General features: G+C 41.3%; 1 protein-coding gene across 1 annotated transcript in view; it reads right to left on the minus strand.

The window, feature by feature from the left end:
• The window catches only part of LOC104401998 (polypeptide N-acetylgalactosaminyltransferase 9-like), a gene marked incomplete at its 3' end in the record, with an annotated part of 74,709 nt that overhangs the window by 43,389 nt on the left and 12,776 nt on the right, over positions 1-18,544 (minus strand). The window contains exon 2 of the mRNA XM_010009755.1: positions 1,911-2,091. Coding sequence (XP_010008057.1) covers positions 1,911-2,077 — 167 coding nt within the window. The remainder of the gene's footprint in view (positions 1-1,910; positions 2,092-18,544) is intronic.

An 18,544-nucleotide genomic window follows, 5' to 3' on the forward strand; every position in this document is an offset into this window, starting at 1 on the left:
GGGAATGACACGAATATAAATCACAAGCAGATGGAGAAGGGCTCAGTGATGAGGGCTATTATCAAGAGACAGAGATGAGGCCTTTGGGCGAGTCAGCATACGGAGTTGGACAAAACAAGTGGATAAAACTTCATATATTAAGAGCTCCCACCTTCTCCAAACTTTCACTCATTTTTCATGGCAAATTCAGTCTGAAAGGTAAGTATCTAGAGAAAAGTGTTTCAATTTCAGCACCTAGACCTAACTAGAACCACCTCAAAAATGCCAAAACACCCCAGGGCAGGCAGTTCTCCTGGTAATTTAGACAGGTAACCATGCAGCATGGCTGCATGAGATTCCCAAAACAAGCATGTCAAAAAGCTTATCCGAGTGACTCATCAAAGCTTCCAAGTAAAACTGTGGAAGAGCATAACCTGAAGTGAAACATCACTGCATTGCAAATGCTGTCATGCTTCTGACAGCCGCCGAGCTCAATGCAAGCTGTGCAACCTTTGCTTTTGTACTTCCTAGTGGAGCACTCTCATTTATCACCCACCTGGACCGCAGCAGCTAGTAACAGGCCAGGTCAAACCTCACTGGCTTATACACACTGATTTTTAAGGGTCTTTGGACCAGATCTGATGCACAAGTCAAATATTTGCATAACTACAGATTTTGTTTTCCCCAGAATAATTCCATGATGGATTTTTATGATACATCAAGAAAGATGTGGAGAGATGAGACCACTGGACAAGCCATGATGGGGTATCAAAGCAGATTCTTTTTCTTTGCCATTTCTTTTAGCTAGGTTTTCTTTTATATAGCAAGTGTCTGAGAAAACAAATGCTGACTCAATACTTCTAAAATGCCATTAATATGTAACACAGTTAATGAAATTTGTAGTTAAGTTGAAGTTTTGTTTTTCTGTATTTTTCTGTATTTTTTTGGCAGCTCTAACTGCTGCCAAATTGCATCCTAATTCAATTGCAATGTACTCGCAGAGCACAGCTGTTTTGCTTGGCTAAACTTTTCTTGCCACTTAATAAGATACTTTTTTATTTAACTTTCAGTTCTTCCCAGGAGCCCCAGTGGGTCTTTTAAAACAGAAGATTATTATTAGAAATTAAGTATTCTTTTCAATTCTGTCTCCTGAGAGCAACTAGGCATTGCTGCTGATCTCCTCTGCATTAAGACATTACTGATTGTCATTCATAGGATGACAGTGTGGATGTCTCATCTGGAAGATACATAACTGCATAAATATGAAAGATTTGAAAGACATTCAATACAAAATATAATAAATCAGTACAAATAATAAACATGTAATTGCAGTGTCAAACATTGCACAGGCATGGGAAGAATATAACACTAGAATAAAAATAAATACAGATTCCAAAGTCAAAAAAAAATAATCTTACTGCAATCATAGGACCCTGATTGATGGCACTTAGTCCATGTTTCAGCACATTGTAAACCCTGAGTAAACAATTCTAAGAACATTGAAAGCAATTAAAGAAAAGGCTGTTGATTTGATGTGTTGGGGTGTTTTAAGTGACCGGTATCTACAAAGTGTTTGTTGGCACGTGAGTACAAGCAGCACAGACTAAGGCTTCCACCTCTCGTGGTGGGCTCAAGCTGGCACTACCTGGCTTTTTCTAAGTGAACCAAACCAACAAGCACCAAAACCCTGATGTAGTTTTTCATCTGAGCCTTTGCATATGCGTATTAATGTATTACAGAACTAGCACATGGCACTTCATGCTTAAGACGGCAGTTGGTCTGTTTAATTTTCACTAAACTCAGGGGTTCATGTATGACTAACTGCTGTCATTCTCTAACCAGGAAGGGATGTGAAAAGAATGCCACCATGGGTCAACAGAATAACAACCAATCACTTACTCTTAATAATAATAATGTGGAATTCAACTTACTTTTTTGGTCTGTAGTCAGGGATGGACCTGTCCAGTGATATCCTGTCACTGAGCTGGGCATTGTAACCATATTCTTCATACTTAGTTTCTGATTCATGGCTATCATCTCTCAGGGTAGCAGCCATTCCTCCCTGGCCCAAGCCTCCTGGACCTTCAACTAATCCCATGGGTTTTGCCAGACCTAAATGAAAAAGACAAACAAACCTCAAATTATTAATATAAAGGAAATGGATATAGCCTCTTCTGTGAGCACAGAATGTTGTTAGATAAATGAGATCTGAACTCTCATGAAACTCAGATCTGAAACCCTTATGGCTCTGTGGAAATTATCCTCACCTTTTCACACCAGAGTTCATATCAACACATTTTGTAGTATCAGTGCATAATTATAATGAACTATAATCAATTAGAAGCTTTCATGTTTTCTCCTTTTTCCTGGGTAAATCCCTGGAAACAGGAATCTTGATTCCAAACATTCCAAAATGCCCAATTATCCATAAGATAATGAAACAAGTCTGTCTTACTAAGAACTTGAGGCCAGGCCCTTTCCCAGTATAGAGCACTACAGCTCCATTCATTTGTTGAATTTCTTCCACATGTATAGGTGCCAGTTTAACTCCATATTAATGTCAGTTCTGGAGCAAGTGCTGGAGCTGAGGCAGGTGCTCTGTGGTTCTAAGACCACCTGCAGCTCTTGAAAGGTTCAGGTTTGGTTCTCATGCTGGGAATACAGCTGTGCAACAGGTCACCAGCTGCTGCTGGGTTGGAAATAGGGGGGAAATCCGATTTTGCTATGTGAGTCAATAGAGGGGTCATTTGGACTCAGCTGCACAATTGCCTGGGCTGTTCCCACAAAGATGTGCAAAAATTATTAGGGAGCTGACACCATCTCTCACCTGGGAATTACTCCAGATTTCCTCTGTCCTTCAGATCTCTGACAAATGAACTATGTGTATTACACAAGATACTCAGCTTGATACAGCTTACAGGATCAGAAAGTTTGGACATAGCTGAGCTGAACTGATTAGCCCCACTTGGTTAATCCTGAGACGTTAGCCAGTCAGTGATGCATTTATAGGTTTCATCACTGGTATATTACTGGTGAACTCAAAACCACACATAAGACAAAACTAAACCAACATTAAAAATGCCCATACGATCACATTGCTAAGAACCTCTTCCATGGCAACAGGCATTTAACTCGGTGCTGAATTCTCATAAATAAGCTCCTCAAATATCCTGTGTTTAATGTCAAAGCTTTCCTTTCCAAAAGGCTCACTATCAACAAGTCATTATAAGCGAAAAAGCGATTTATAATAGTCTTGGGGATACCATACAGACATGTGCAAATATCCTCCAAATCATTTCCAATGCAGAGCAAAACAATTAGAGTTTGTCCTACTCAACATTTTGCTAATTAGGATTTTTTCACGAGGAAGATGTCATTATTTCAACTAAACAATTAAAGAGAAAGACAGGGAACAGTATCAACATTTGCTCATAACAAACACGTAAGACAGTACAAAGGCAGGACTGGCTTCTCCAAGCCACAGTAAGCTCTGGGACAGTTTAGTCCCTCATGAAGGAATGCTTCTTGCACCTCATTGCTAACATTGCACCTCATTGCTAACATTGTCCCCTCACTTGTTACAGATTCGTCATCATCTCTGCCTGGTCAGAACAGAGAGACAGCTGCTCGTTAGTGGTCTGAAGGAGGAAAATTAGCATTTTCTGCTGTAGCACTTATGAGAAAACCCTGTGCTAAGGTTAAGTGCAGCACTACAAATGGTCTGAACATAAAAAGCCTGATCATCTGTAGTACCTGGGAATTCTGGTACTGAATTTCAGACATTGACTAAAAAATATGTACTTTATACTACAATCGGTGACCCCAAGTCAGGACAGACCTTGCTTGTGTTTATGCCTTTGATGTCCTCTTCACGTTCCTCATCATCATGCACTGAAATGCTCAAGTGTCTCGGAGTGAACCATGAGTCTTAGCAGGAGGGGGGAGGGCAGAAGAAATAAAAAGAACACCCTACAGAAAAACATTCTTGGCATGGCCAAGCTTTTGAAAAATTCAGACAGCTCCAAGCATTCAAGCCTAGCAAGTTGTTGGAAAGAAGGGAAAACAAGAGGCTCATGCAGCCACGGCCTCATTATAGGTGTGTGGGGGAGGTGAACTCCAGGTTTCACTAGCAAGGGAGACTGAACAGAGGCATGAGCAGAAACGTCCCCAGGCCACACGCCCATGAAGGGAAAGCAGGAAGACAAAGCTTCAAAACAGCATCTCTTTTCTAGACTATTATATTACTGGGACAAAGAGAGAAAAGACCAAAGCACTGAGCTACTGGGATTGCTGCTGATGCTTAATCAATAATGAATTTCTTCAAAGCTGTAAGTGAAACAAAATACTAGGAAGAAGGAAAGGTATGCTCAAGGCAAGGGAACGCAGTGTCAGTAGACAGCTCTCTTCTTCAGGCAGTCAAGCTGACAACCTAGGATCTTCAGTCTTTGACAACTTATCCCCCAACATTCAGTAACACAGAACAGAGCCCTCCTGCTGCTTAATGACTACTGTTTCTCTCAGGCCAGCTGTGTTGTCTTCCTCTCTCAAACACATTTGCTTTCAGTAAGGTATGGAACTATCCCAGAAGACAAGTAGGAAAATGCTCATGTCCTGTCCTAAGCTCACTAAGTGAAGAACATCAATACACATTACATATTTCTGAAAATATTTTAGAAAGCTTCACTTTGAAGGAGATGGTAACATTCGTCCCTGTTTTCCAATTGAGGCTAAGAGGCTATTTTGGCGCTTTGACTAGCTTTAGTAGTTAATAATACTTGGTTTAGAAAAATGAGAACAGAAGGGCCTAACAGTGTTGCCATCCCTGGCCTGACAATTATCCCTTGCTCAAGTAATTAAAGAAATTACATGTCTGAGACTGTAAATCTCTCCCCACCCAAAAAGAAAACCATGGCAGCCTAATACCCCTGCACGATACAGTCTTAGACTTAACTGACACTAATGGCAAACAATGATGCTGCATGCCTCTGCCTTACTTGCCCGATATATGACATCTTAAAGGGGGACTGAGTTTCACAGGGAAGTCAGCAGTTCCCTCAAAAGAAAAAGCACAAACAGGGAGTCAAATTATGCACTTCAGAAGTTAAAGAATCCAGAAAACTAGATTGTGCCCTTGAAAGACTGCAATGTGGAAATTCATTTGCTGATCGTTTGGAATCATCTGGGCTGGGTTCTGATGTTACATCAAAGCAAACTGAAGACACCTTCATTAAAGTTAACTGACCTGCTTTAATGAAAGGGTCTCCAAGATGTGCTGTGCTCATTTGACTTTAAGCTACAATTTAATTCCAGGAGCTGAAAACTTAATTCTTTATACATATGCTTTTGCAGTTGATGGAACAAAACACATATTTATGACACAAGTCACAGAGAAATGAAACTTTCAACCCACAGGAAGCATCAAGCACTTTGCTATTTTTCTTGTAGAGAATAATTCCCTCTGTAAGTCTTACAGAATTAGTTAGGTAGCCTTCCAAACCATGCATAATGACAATTATTCCATATACATTTTTCTTAATCTGATATTCTAGCTCTTCATGCTGCTAATCTGATCCTGTTTTAGGAAAGAGTCATCGTATGTCTAACTTACTCTCAGAACATATTGCTGTGAGGTTTTTTCCCCATTCATTACCCAAATTTTAGCCTAGTCAGACTGACAGTTATTATAGCAATGCAGTAACACTGACCAATATGTAACACCAATTAAATAAATTGTATCACATTGCTTCATTTCTCAAGAAAAGCTCTGAAGTATCTCTAAGATTCTTTAGGAGCAATAAATATAATACATTTTATATGTGTATGCGTGCTAAATGCAGCAGTTACAGGCAATGTTCTTCAATGTATGCTTCGTTAACTAGACACAATGTAACTATGTCTCATAACTCTGTTATCCTCTATAGGATAATATTTTCATAGCATTTGTCATCTCAAAGGATTATCTGTTGCTTCAGCAAATGTTTCTTCAACAGAGGACTTTGCCCCATGACTACTCAAGTCAAAGTCGTAACTTGCTAACCCCCAAATCTGCAGTAATCTACACTGGTTAGCCTTTTGTGAAACAAACAGAAAAGGGGTGCCAGTTCAGGAGCATCTTCTCACAAAAAGGCTGGTCTTAAGAGATGGTATCAGAAGGCAGGCAATGGATCACTGTGTCTCCTCAGGTCTGGCTGAAGCAGAAGCTGCTGGTGAACAAGACACACCTTGCAGCACATCCTCCAGGCCCTCATCTGAGAGGTGCCCAACAGTCTGGGACCACTAAGCAGAATCATCTCATCAGGAGCTTTCCAGCATGCTGAACCTTGCACAATACCTTGGAGGACATGGAGGAGCAGAATACAGCAGTTCTGCCACAGGATGCATAGGAGGGCTGCCAAAGACAGAGAGTCAGCAAAGAACAAATTACGCGTGCCCTAGGGCTTGGGTGTTTTCTGCTCAGCAAAACCCCAGCCAGCCTTCAGGGACACCTCATTCCCATGGGTCTCACCTACTGGAACAACAGGGAAAGGGATCCATTTCTGGAAATACTGCTGCTTGGCAGAGAGACAATTGCTATTGATTTTATATGCTGGGTGTTTAGGTCTTACAGTGATGGGGAGCAGTATAAAACCTACGAAAGACAAATGGAGAAGTGCTTCTAGTTCAACTTCCAGCATATACCTGGGTTTTAACCAAGGCAGATCAGATGAGAGCATTTTTCTGTTTTCTTCTTCTCACTGAAGGCTTCCAGATCCTCCTTTTATCTCTGATATGGCTCTACCTAGCACCCATTTTTTCATGTGAAGCCGTTGTGGGCTTCACTGTCAGCAGCATCGCTGATAGTGTAACCCTGTGGCTCATGTCAAAATGAAGGATTGAAATCATGCTGCCAGCTCTGAAATGGTGATGGGCAGAGAGGGGAGAGAGGGAACAGTGGCAATGCCCAGTGAGCTGCTATTTTTACAGCTGTCTTTTCTATCAGTTTTTAGACTAAAAAGATCTACAGCCCATATGCTGGGATTGGTCATACCCAGTTCAATGCTGCAGATGACAATGGGGTCACAAATAATTAGAGTCTGTCGCTCATTTCAAATTTATTGCTCTCACTGCAGAGATTTCTGTGTAAGACAGAAATTGCTGGGAGGATGGAGAGCACAATGAACCGGCCTCAGTTTCTTAACCAGATTAATTACTCCGCAGGATGCATAATTTTCTAGGAAGAAAGGAGACCTTCTATTTTTCACCATAAACCCTGTCACAATGGGAAAATCACTGAAGAGATTTATGTGAGAAAGTATGGTAAAAGCAAGATCAAACTACATCTGCGATTATTTTACTGTCCTTTTTCATCTGCAGCACAATTACAGGCAGATGTAAATCAGGTTCAGCCAAGGTTCTCAGATGTAATTAACCTTTTGACAACTCCAAATAAAAATAAGCAATTGAAAATAATTATACAGCCATGTTCACAATAGCACAGGTCTGTTCTTAGCCTTTTTCTGACCTTCCTGCCATGTCTGGCAAGATCACCTCCCCTTCAGCAGCTGCAGCTTTGCTCCCACACCTCATCCCTCGTTCATCAGAAGGGATGCTGGGCACAATCACAGCGCCAGCTCCATCCCCAAGGCCACCGGGTCCTGTCAGCACTGACAGAACTGCTGCAAAACTTCTGCAATGGCCCTGCTGACCTGTCTCAGTCTTAGGTTGGGAAGGGCTCCAAAGCCAAACTTCCGAGCTTTATCTACTTAAACCATTTGCACTCCTGAGTAACAACGAAGTGTTCTGATTCTAGGAGGGAATAGAACATTATCTTCTAAAAAGCCCTGGTACAGTCACCCAGCAGTTTTACTTGTGACTCCTGAAACACTTCTTTTAAACAGGAGACACAAAACTCACCAGCAAAACAGTCATTTCCTTCCTTTTCCAGCTCTGATTTCTCAGTTGAAAACATCCCTGCATACCTTGTAAGGCAATAAAAATCTTTAGATCCTAGTTTAACCAAGGGGGGAAAAAATCAGGGATAATAGCAACTCTGCATAGACTGATACAGGTGTCTTTTAGCATTTCCAATTATATCTTCAGAAAGAAAATAAAAAGGTTCATAGACTCCAGGGTAGGTAACAGCTAAAACAAGACTCAGCTTATGATTTTTTCTTCAAGCTACTTCTGTATAAATTCACAGAATGGCTTAGGTTGGAAGGGATCTTAAAGACAATTCAGTTCCAACCCCCTGCCACAGGCAGGGACTTAGAAATTGGTTGTGTTTGGTTTTTTTTTTCCTTGTGTATGTGTTTAATGAACATATAATCTCCACTCTATTTTTGTCAACACAGAACAAAGGACAGTGCTTAAACCATCTTCTCTGAAATCTAATTTGGTTATAGAAAAAAACCTTTTGAAAGCAGGTATTCAGTTAGTTGCACCTAATGAATCAGTCCTAATGCTTCCATCTTGGATTACTGCACTGTGCTAATTTTGTCATCGTGTTCTCTTGCAACTAGAAGCTTCAAGTGAAGGCACAGCCTCACTGACTGACATCTCTGTAGGCATGGAGGAAAAAACTGGTCTTCCTCCTTCAGGAGCTAACAGTACATGTTAGAGTGAAGCGGATGCACAAGAAAAGCAGCTGGTTGGAGGAGGAGGAAAGAGCAGTATGAGCGAGCTGTTCAACACTAAGCAAAAGGTCTCAGCTCACCAGTTGCCTGACTGTTTATAGCTCACTTTTAGTGATCCCTAAAAATAACTAAGAGGAATAAGTTTTCCAAGTTAACACGTTTACTTCAGAGAAAGTCTCAGTCACATAAAGGGTGCCTTGCCTCTCATATGCACCCAGGGATGCTGCTCTGATGGGCTGCTCAGTGCAGTACGTTGCCCAGTCTGGGTGTTAAAGGAGGCATCTGGAGGAGGCTCAGCAAGCCCCTGTGGGGCAGTTATTACAGCAGACAGAAAAGGTGCCATGATTTTTGCTGAGTCCCACCAGGCAGATGGTTTCACAAAGAAGGGACATACTGAGGCTAAAAACTGGCAGCAATAACTAATTTTACAAAATACTTTGACATCTCTGGATAACCACCCCCCAGGTTACTTACTACATTCCAAAAGCAGCAGATCTGGGGCTTGAGATTCAGTATCCGAAAAAGATGTCTTTTTCAGAAATAAACAAAATCCTTCTACCTTGAACACTTCAGCTGTTGAGCTGCTCCAGGACAATGCTGCAACAACCACTGAAATACTGTGGTGCCTCCTGAACACCACTGAGCCTGGCTCCCAACCTTGAAGCTGGAAGGAGTCATTCCACCCACTTTGGGGCAGAAATGATCTGCTGAAAGGTTAAGGAGCTCCCCAGGATTGCACAAGATATGGAGCCAGAAATCAAAATCAGTGACTGCCTGAATTCTTGTCCTGTTGTGGTTGATTTGTGAATTGTAAAGAAGCCCCACTAAGTTTCTAACACAAGTGTCTGGTAAAAGCTGAAACATCTTCTGTCCAGGGATTCCCTGTGATGCCAGCACCGGTAGATGCCAGCCAATGTAGTATTATATGGCATCACATGTAGAATGGTATTTCTCCCTTTTCCATCCTATGATACCACCCTGAGTCTGCCAAAATGCTGAGTAAGTTTCACAGCTTGTACTTTCTTTTTCCTCCCTCTCCCATGCTGTATCCTTCATTATTGCCAAAGGATCCCATGCAGACATTTCCCTAACCAGTTATCTGCCTTTCCTTGGCTCCCATAAATAGTGCACAAACTATGGTTAATGAAGAAATGACCAGAACTGGAGTGGATCTCTGAGATTATTGCCTTGAACAATATAAAACGAATGCTTTGTTCCATAGGCATAGATTTGCTGAATGCATTAGCAGCTCTGTACACCCAAACTGAACCTGGAAAAGTAAAAGCATTTTGCAGTTGTCAGTGCCAGGATCAACAATATCCAGAAAAATAAACTTACTGGAAACTATTTCACTATTTGACACTATTTCGGTCAACTTTGCTAACAGTAGTATGCAGCACAAGGAGTCAGTAGGGTTGAGCTCATGATACAATCTAAATGTTAAACAGAGTTGGGCTCTTAATTTCTACATATCCCAGCTCTCCGTATCCCAAATCAGTTTCTCCCAGCACAACCCCGCAGTAAGCCTACAAAATATATAAGATTTGCTGCCCAGAGAACTGATCTGAATTTTGCCCTTATCAAAGGTGCTTACTTTCGGGCTAGAAGGAATGCTGTATGTGGGTGAGATTTAGTTTTAAATACAGAAACATTCACCAAATTGTGCTCTACAGGGACATAGGCTCCAACCATCTGCAAAGAGGAAAGTAACAAACAAACCCCCATCCAATTTAAATGACTCCAGCACTTCCATTTATCTGAAATCCAAAATGCAGTCCTGTTTTTTATAGTTGTAATCAAGTTTGCTGCATCCTTGCTTGAAAGATTTATGGTCCAGTATCAGCCCCAAGTATCTCTGAAGATATACCAGGGAGGAGACAAACAGTATCCTGAGGCTGATGGTTTGGAAAAGGAAAAAAAGTACAAGAACTTATAAAGCTGAAGCACTTCACATTCAACTTTTTGGCTTTAGAAACTAGGAGGTGCAGTGGTTTTGCACCTTGACCTCAACTCCAGACCATTCTGTTTGCTCAAGTAGAAGCCTGCCATAGTATTTCTCAGCCTTCATCCACAGATGACTGATAATCCTCTAAGACATCTATATGTGAGAAAACTGTGGAATGGTGGTGAAGGAATGCAGTGATTTGGCAGTTCTGCCCGTAGGAGGGCTGTCCCTTTGCTGCCCACAGAAGCTAGACAGGCAATTAGGACATATTACCTGGAAAGAGGACTAATAGCCAACCCCTTATGTGGTTTGCCCTATGTTTCTTCTTCCTCTTTAAAATAAGGCCATTTCCTGCTTGCAGAGAGCACCCTGAGCCACAGCCTGTGAATGTCTGTCAAGTGCTTGAAGTGAGTTACATGGAAAGAGTCACAAAAGTGCCCAGGGCTGTTACCAGCATCTGGGCTGGAGGCTGACCTTTATTTCATCCTACACATTCTGCCCCTACCATATTGCTGCGTTAATCCTTAAACCCTTTCTAGTAAGCCCCACGAGGACAGGATTTGGCCAGAATAGCTTTTTCCTTCATGTTTTCTATAGCATGTAGTCTAGATTCAGGACACCATTGTAGCAGATGCTACACAAGCCCAGAAAGACAGTTCCTAGCCCAAAGAGCTCGCTATTAATGTTGAAGACAGTAAACTGATGCAGAAAGATAATCAGGGAAGAAGACAACAAGACAACATGGTTCAGTGGGAGAGACAGAGGTTGCAGTGCAACAGTGGCCTGTGGATTTCATCCTTGTCATAACAGCAAGAAAGTAAGTTACTTCAATAGCCCACTGGAGGATCATCTTTTCTACCTCACTGAACACATTCCATCCCAATGTGTCCCCCATACACAGATGGCTTCTTGGGAATGAAAAGGAGAGGATTCCTAAGGGAAGGCAACCTAGGGACAGTATTTAGAGTCTTCTCCAATATAATGTGATCAATATGTTTCTGGAATTATTCCTTTTGTAGTAAAGCTTGTGATAAAAGCTCCCTGCTCATTTAGATTATTTTGAGATGATGAAAGATGGCAGTTCTGGTATATGTAAGGAAAATTTCCCATTGAGAAGGCTCAGCACAACTCCTTCTATGTCTATAGAGGGAAGAAGACCATGGAGATCTCTGCTAAAGCTGCTCCATGCCAAATGCAAGATTCCTAATGTACGACTTAGTCCTTTCCTCTTCCTCAAAGTTTTATCTGAGGAAGTACAAAGAGAAATGTGTAATGGAGGGCCAGATGTAGGATACAAGTGTAGTAGGAAAAACAGTTGTTGTATACAACAGGCCTTCTGGGGGAAAAAAGGAACATACGTCCTTGCACAGCCACCTCCTCTCCCTGACCTGCTGTTCAAAGGTACAGCATAGAGGCCACTGCCAGCTGCACCAGCCCTCTTACAGGCCCCATTTCTTGTTCATTGGCTTAGCAGAAACAGAAGCATTGCATAGGCTACTCCCTCTACAAACACAAAATTCATTAGTGCTTTTTAATTGGAAGAAATACTGCATTTTTATGTACAGATATCTAATATCAAAAGTAATTGCTTTTATAGAATACTCATTTGGAACTGGTTTCCCCCTGAGATGAGAAAATATATTCTAATTACAACAGATAATTCAAGAGGAGATGAACAGATTGATGACTGAAAGGACCAAGAAATAGGAGCTACACCACTGGAGATGAAAATAAAAGATCCTTTGTGAGATAGGACGCTGGTCCCAAGCCTATAGATAGTAAGAGAGATGCCAGAGTTTTGTCAGAGGCTTGCTATAAACAAAAATCAAGGAGCTCTGCTCTTCAGGAAATTAAGAAGCAAGGGACATCTATGTGATGTATTTTTAAACTTAAATTTTGAGTAACAAAGAGAAAAGCCTGCCCCATATACATAATTGTAAATTATACATATGTGATTCTGATTTGATTTTTCATTTTAATGATCAAATATATGATTCACAGAGAAAGATCAGTTTTGTTTTCTTTAAATAAGTAACAGATGTCAAGATTCTTCTAGAAGTTTTAAGATCCCAGATGACTTGTGGTTTGTGCTGGTGAAACATACAAAATGGATTTTTCTCTTCAGGGCATTGGAAGAAAGCCAGAAAACTCCTCTGGTGATGGCATAAATCTGGAGTTGGGAGAGGGGAAGATGAAATGTTGGTGTAGCAGCCCACTGATATTAAAAGGAGACAAAATCCAAGTGTCATCAGTTTGGTATCTGGCCTCTGGCAGTAGCCAATACCTGAGGCTTCAGAGGAAACGAAACACAAATCATAAAGCCCTTGGCCAATTAAACTCTGCACAGTGCCTGGAAGCAAAGTTCCTTTCTGAACCCCACAGGCAGGCAGCTAAAGCCCCAAAGCACAGTATTAGATTACCCTCATTATCTTAACCTAGATAGGTAGAAACAGCTTAAAACTACCCAGTGCCCTTTAAAACCTCAGCCACTAGTATTGGATTCAGTGGCCTCCTGCAGCAATGAATTTGCTGGTACTGCCATGGTCAGTGTCACTGACTCACACAAAATGGATCACCTGTATCAATATATCAGATTTTTCCAGGGAAACAGAGTAATCATTAAAACAATAACAGAGCCATTCTAGTGCTAGGGAAAGGGGCTTCTCCTTGAAAAGGTCCAAGATGCAAGAACTGAAACTCTGGAGCTGTTTAATTTGATCCAGGAACAAGCTGCTTCAAGTCAAGCTAAAGGGCTTTCATTTCACTAATGAGAAAAGGATCTTTTGAAAAACAAGGTGTTTGCTTGTGTGGATCAGAGGTAGGGAAGGGAAGCAGTGGACTATTGCAGGAAGGGAATTCTGACCCAAGGGCTGAAGGACAGAGCCCAGAGGTGAAAAGATGCTGTTGGATGTAATGACATTCCCCACCGCCACCAGGTTACACATCTCTAATCATTAAACACATCCTTTTGGTTTCTGTTGCAGTTCTGGATAAGAAATCCCTGACTGGCCTATTCTCAGACAAGCTTAACTACAGCAGTAAACCCCACAGGGTTAGGTTCCATAAAGAAGAAATCAGCTTTGAATAGAAGGACTCTAAAACCACCACATCTATCTAACTTCAGGTCCTATGCAGGCTTGTGCTACTGTAGACTCTATTATGCTGATATTAAACTAACTAGTATTGCATTTTACATTGCCAAGCCTGCTAAAGCACTTCCCTTCAGCCCAGGTTTCAGTCAGGCACCCTTGGGACTCTGTTCTGTCTCAGAAGGTTTGCGTCCAAGACTAAGTAAGACCCTCCTCTCCCTGCTCAAGGGTGTTTGGAGAGCTCTAGACAAGGGGCAGACAAGCCCATCTCCTGCAGCATCATTTTGTAATCATGCTCCACATTATTTGCAGACATTCATATACCTCCCTGCTCATTTACCTAAACATCCTGCTATTAAACTAACATAATCCCACAGGCAGCTTTCCCAATAACAAAGTTGCACACAACTCTTGCTTTTGGTATGACTGAAAAGCTCATAGTTGTTCAACCCATTTTACGCAGCAGAGGACGACAGTATCAGACCCACGCATAGTAGCTGCTGGAACTCAAAATCACATCATGCTTTAAAGTAGGATGCCAATTTTAGTTCACCGAGTCCACCTCTGGTAATGCAACTACGATAAGGAGACAACATAACACCTACAGACCTGCTCGCTACGCCAACTGTTCTCCCTTCCATGCTCAAAGAGTGACTGTCCAGTGTCTTTGTTGGCCACAAGAGAATCAAATGATCTGAAGAAGTCCCCAGTTTTGTCAGAGCAGTGCTGGTTCTCTACCTGCTGCTTCTCCATCTTATCACCAGGCATTTCTCCTTGAGAATAGATGGCAGAAAAGATCAGCTGCCATTGAGGACATGAGATCTCAGATACTTCCATCAGATATTTTTAAGGGCCCACACCTGAAAACCAGTTAACTTGGATATTGGTTTTCACAGGAGCCAAAGAGTGCCTCGATTCCTCTGGTCTGCTTTCAGTGTGATACCGTAGGATCTTTAAAGCTGGCGTACTTTTCTTTTGCATCATTACACAGCAACATTGATAGCTGGCTTCAAAATATACTCATTTTCCTGACAGATTGCCTATTTTACATCTGTAGATACATGTTATTTTTCTTGAACTGTGTTTGTGTGCTTCTTTTTCAGACACGTTTTTGACACCTCTCTGGAAGTTTGGCTTGGAAATTTTCCTCCTCCTTCCTCCCTTGTCTTTATCTTCATATCTCATGTCAACATGCACTACAGCTATGCCTCGCCTGTCAGTGCCAGGCTGCAGTGCCTCCTTCCATCAACCTCTTATTATATGTATGATTTAATTTTCTACCAGCCGGACAAGTTAGTTCAAAACCAAACAATGAACACACTTTAAACAGCAAAAATACAACCCAGAACCCAGCTCGGAATCGAAATGCTTAACAAACAACAATTTAAGGCAGTTTTGAAGCTACAACAGATAAAGAAAGTTACTATGCTGAGTCCTCCTAATCGGTGAGATAAATTGGCAGCCACATCTATAGCAGAATCCATTAAAAGATGTGCCACAAATAAGGTCTGATTCTCTCCTGCTCACAAAGAAGTAGAAAGAGTCCACAGTGCTGGGAATCGTACTTGGTTTTGAAGTGCCTTGCTATTGTTCAGGGAAACGCTGAGCCTGGATTTGGTTTGGCTCTTGAAAGTGTTTGTTCTAGAAATTCATAAAAAGAAAGCCTATTTAGAAATGAAAGACACAGTGTTACATGGATAGCTTATAACACACAATTAATCAGGGATTTCTCAGGGAAAAATAAAAAGAACTAGGTATCTTACTTACAGAGAAAGTAAATCAAAGGATGAGATAGTTTTGCAAAAGGAAGGAGAAACGAAGATAAATAGCAATTGTCAATAAATTTGAGAAAATAAAGATGTAACGTTAGGGAAAAAATATTGGCACAATGTTTTATTTAAAAGCGGTAATAAAAACATTGCTTGCTTTGATTTCTGCCCATTCTGCTTTATTGTTGATATAAAGATAAATTGACTCAGACTTCCAGGAGTGGGAAAAGCTACGATCCAGTGTAACAGGCACTTTAAACCCCAGCACTGCTATAATACCTGATTCATTATTAACAAGATTGACTTCATTGCATGTTGGTGTTTTTATGAATTGACTGTGACCTACAGGTAGTTTAGGCCCTGGCAAACTCACTGCAAGATACAGTGGCTTTATTTGACAAAGGCAGGGTGCATTTGGTAACGACATGCTATTTTGATCCACCTACAGAGCCTGTTTAAAGCTATCACATACAGAATTCACATCATATACAAGACAATGGCCAAGTTTTTGATTGTGGATCAGACTTCTTCAGTTTGCCTTCCTAATACCACTGACTTCAACAGCACTTATCTGGTTTCCACCAGGGCAATGTAAAAAGAAATTCAAGTTTTGAGAGACTTAATTTTTCTTCATGCTTTCCTTTATGCAGAAATTAAATGAAGGAATGAATGTTTCTGTCCCCTGATGCGTCTCAGGTTTGTACTTACGACTACATTATGAGATGTTAAATTACACAGTAGAGAGGAATGAAGACAGTGATAGAAGGCGCCTTTATACAGGAGAAGAAGATCCTTCAGTGAAGAAACCGGCACAAATCAGAATTTGAATTTCAGAAAACCAAGGTCTGAGTTTACAGCTTGGACTCATCACTCCTCAAGGACATAAAGCAGACGTGCAATCCAGTCATGCTTAAGCTTCAGGCCAGACCCATGTTTCCTATATGCAGATAGAGCTTTCCAGCACCACATGGTCCCAGAGGAAGCCCACTGTGCCATGAGGGGCATCTGATGGGATGAGCAGCAGGACATGCTTCACGCTGCCTGGCAAAAAGCAGGATCATTTCTGTGCTCCTCACGTAATTTAATTATCCAGTCACTACTGAGAGGCAATGAGACAAGCTAGTGGGACCCAAGTCTGCCATTTTAGGGAGCTGAAAATAAAGGAAGCTCTCCTGCAGTACTGGTGTAGTGTCAGGGAAAATTCATGCTACTGTAGTTATTATCTGAGGTGAGCAGGAAAGCAGAGAAAGGATGCTTGCGTTAACGTATTGGTAATTAGTGGAGCAAACAGAGGAATCCATTGTGAAGATCTGATCTGGTTCCTTTAAAAGCTAAAAGCTATTTTCATGTTTGTGTTTAAATGAGTAAAAATTCCTTTTGTTACCAATATGATTTTTAGCCTGGTTTGCTAAGAAAAGAAGAGTTTGTAAGATTATGCTGCCTGCACTTGTCTATCAGTCTGCTTCCCTCTCTCATACCCTCCCCTCACCTCTGCTCATTACTTTGAGGACTGTGTCTAATTTCAGCTAAGGATTGGCAGACAGTCAGAGGTCTCCCAAAATTCCATTTCTGCCAATGACACAGAAGTCGACATCTGGGAAGAAAACGGCATTAAAATATTCCTACTGAGCAAAGAGGTTCAGTGAAAGAGACTTGCGGGAGCTATCAGAGACTGCCTAAGAATTCACCTTCAGGATACCAACCCACAAGAAAGTCAGCTTTCTTGCTTTTGCTACTCAAGTAACTAAATGCTTCCTTTTAGGATTAATTGTGGTAACTACTGGATGTCTACGTTGGACATCTGGATGTATCATTGATTAACAATATCACAAGGAAAGATGCTGCACAGACTAGTCTGGACTTGGATCAGTTAAACAGAGAACACAGATAAGGGAAGGAGATGAAAAGTGCAGAGAGATGAGCTGGCACCACAGCTGGAGAGCAAAGGAAAGGCACACCTGGAAATGAAGCCCATGCCTCCTAAGCCCAGGTCTTGTATTTCAGCAGGTTTAAGTATTTTCTCTAAACCTGGCATTTAGGCTGCTCCTTTTGTCCCCAGTTCCTGTGAGCTTACACATTGATTCTTGTCCGATGTTAGCGGCAATGATGAGAACAGGTTAAATGATAAAGCAACATGCTTTTTGGTCACAGATTAAGGGATTCCTAATGAAATAATGAGGTGCGTCTGTGGCCCCATTTAAAACTACTTTCCCAATAAAGATACCATCTTAAAGAAAATTCACATGGAAATGCCTGGCTCTCTAAATTAGCACTTCTCTTAGGAAGGGAGAGACACTGAGGCGAGGCACCATGGCAGCAGGACACACCACTCCGTGCAAACTGCCTGTGTCCCCTGGCCATTATTAAAAACTTAATCCTTCTGATTGATAATACGAGGGGTGCTTTTCCCTCCGTACCTTTGAAAGGAATAGAAATTAAAGTATGATCCTAAATCCAAACAGCATCATCAGCAGAGTATCAAACAAAACCTTCTTGTTTGTTTGGGATTTTTTTTAACAGGGAATTTGTCAGTTGAGGATCTGTCAAAACACTTTCAAAAATAATCAACCTCTAGTTTCACAACCATATGCTGAGACACTTGTATCTAGCACAGAGAAGCCACAGGCATACGGTATCACCCATCAAACAGATGAGAGACATGTTCTTTCATTTCAGGGACAAAGCTAAAAGATCATATGATGACTTTTTCTAAAGTAAATTCATATCCAGAAATAACCAGTTTTGTTTTCTGATAGCACGGTGTACAGAGGATATCTCAGCCTACCATCACACAGAGCATTGCCTAGTCATGTCTAATTGGTGTTGATCCTGCACTAGCTGTCCTGTCCTTTGGGCCTGATTCTGATCTTGCTACTACAGTGTAAGTAGGCTGTATAAGAGACAGTTTTCATCACTTCAAATTCTGGTCCAGAACAATTACCAATGATTGACATTAAGATGAATTGTCAAACTGAACCGTGTTACAGGCTTTAACAGAATAACCTGTTGCACATTGTGCTGGAATGGGGAGCTCCACCTGTCTTTAGGGCTAGAGCACTCCTAGCATGGCTCATGCACAGACCCTGATCCCAGTTCACTAATCCCATGTTTACTCCATTGCCTATAAACAACTTTAGTAAGAATAATTCT

This window comes from Nestor notabilis, unplaced genomic scaffold, assembly GCF_000696875.1.
Source record: "Nestor notabilis isolate BGI_N333 unplaced genomic scaffold, ASM69687v1 scaffold1842, whole genome shotgun sequence".
Lineage (NCBI taxonomy): Eukaryota > Metazoa > Chordata > Aves > Psittaciformes > Psittacidae > Nestor > Nestor notabilis.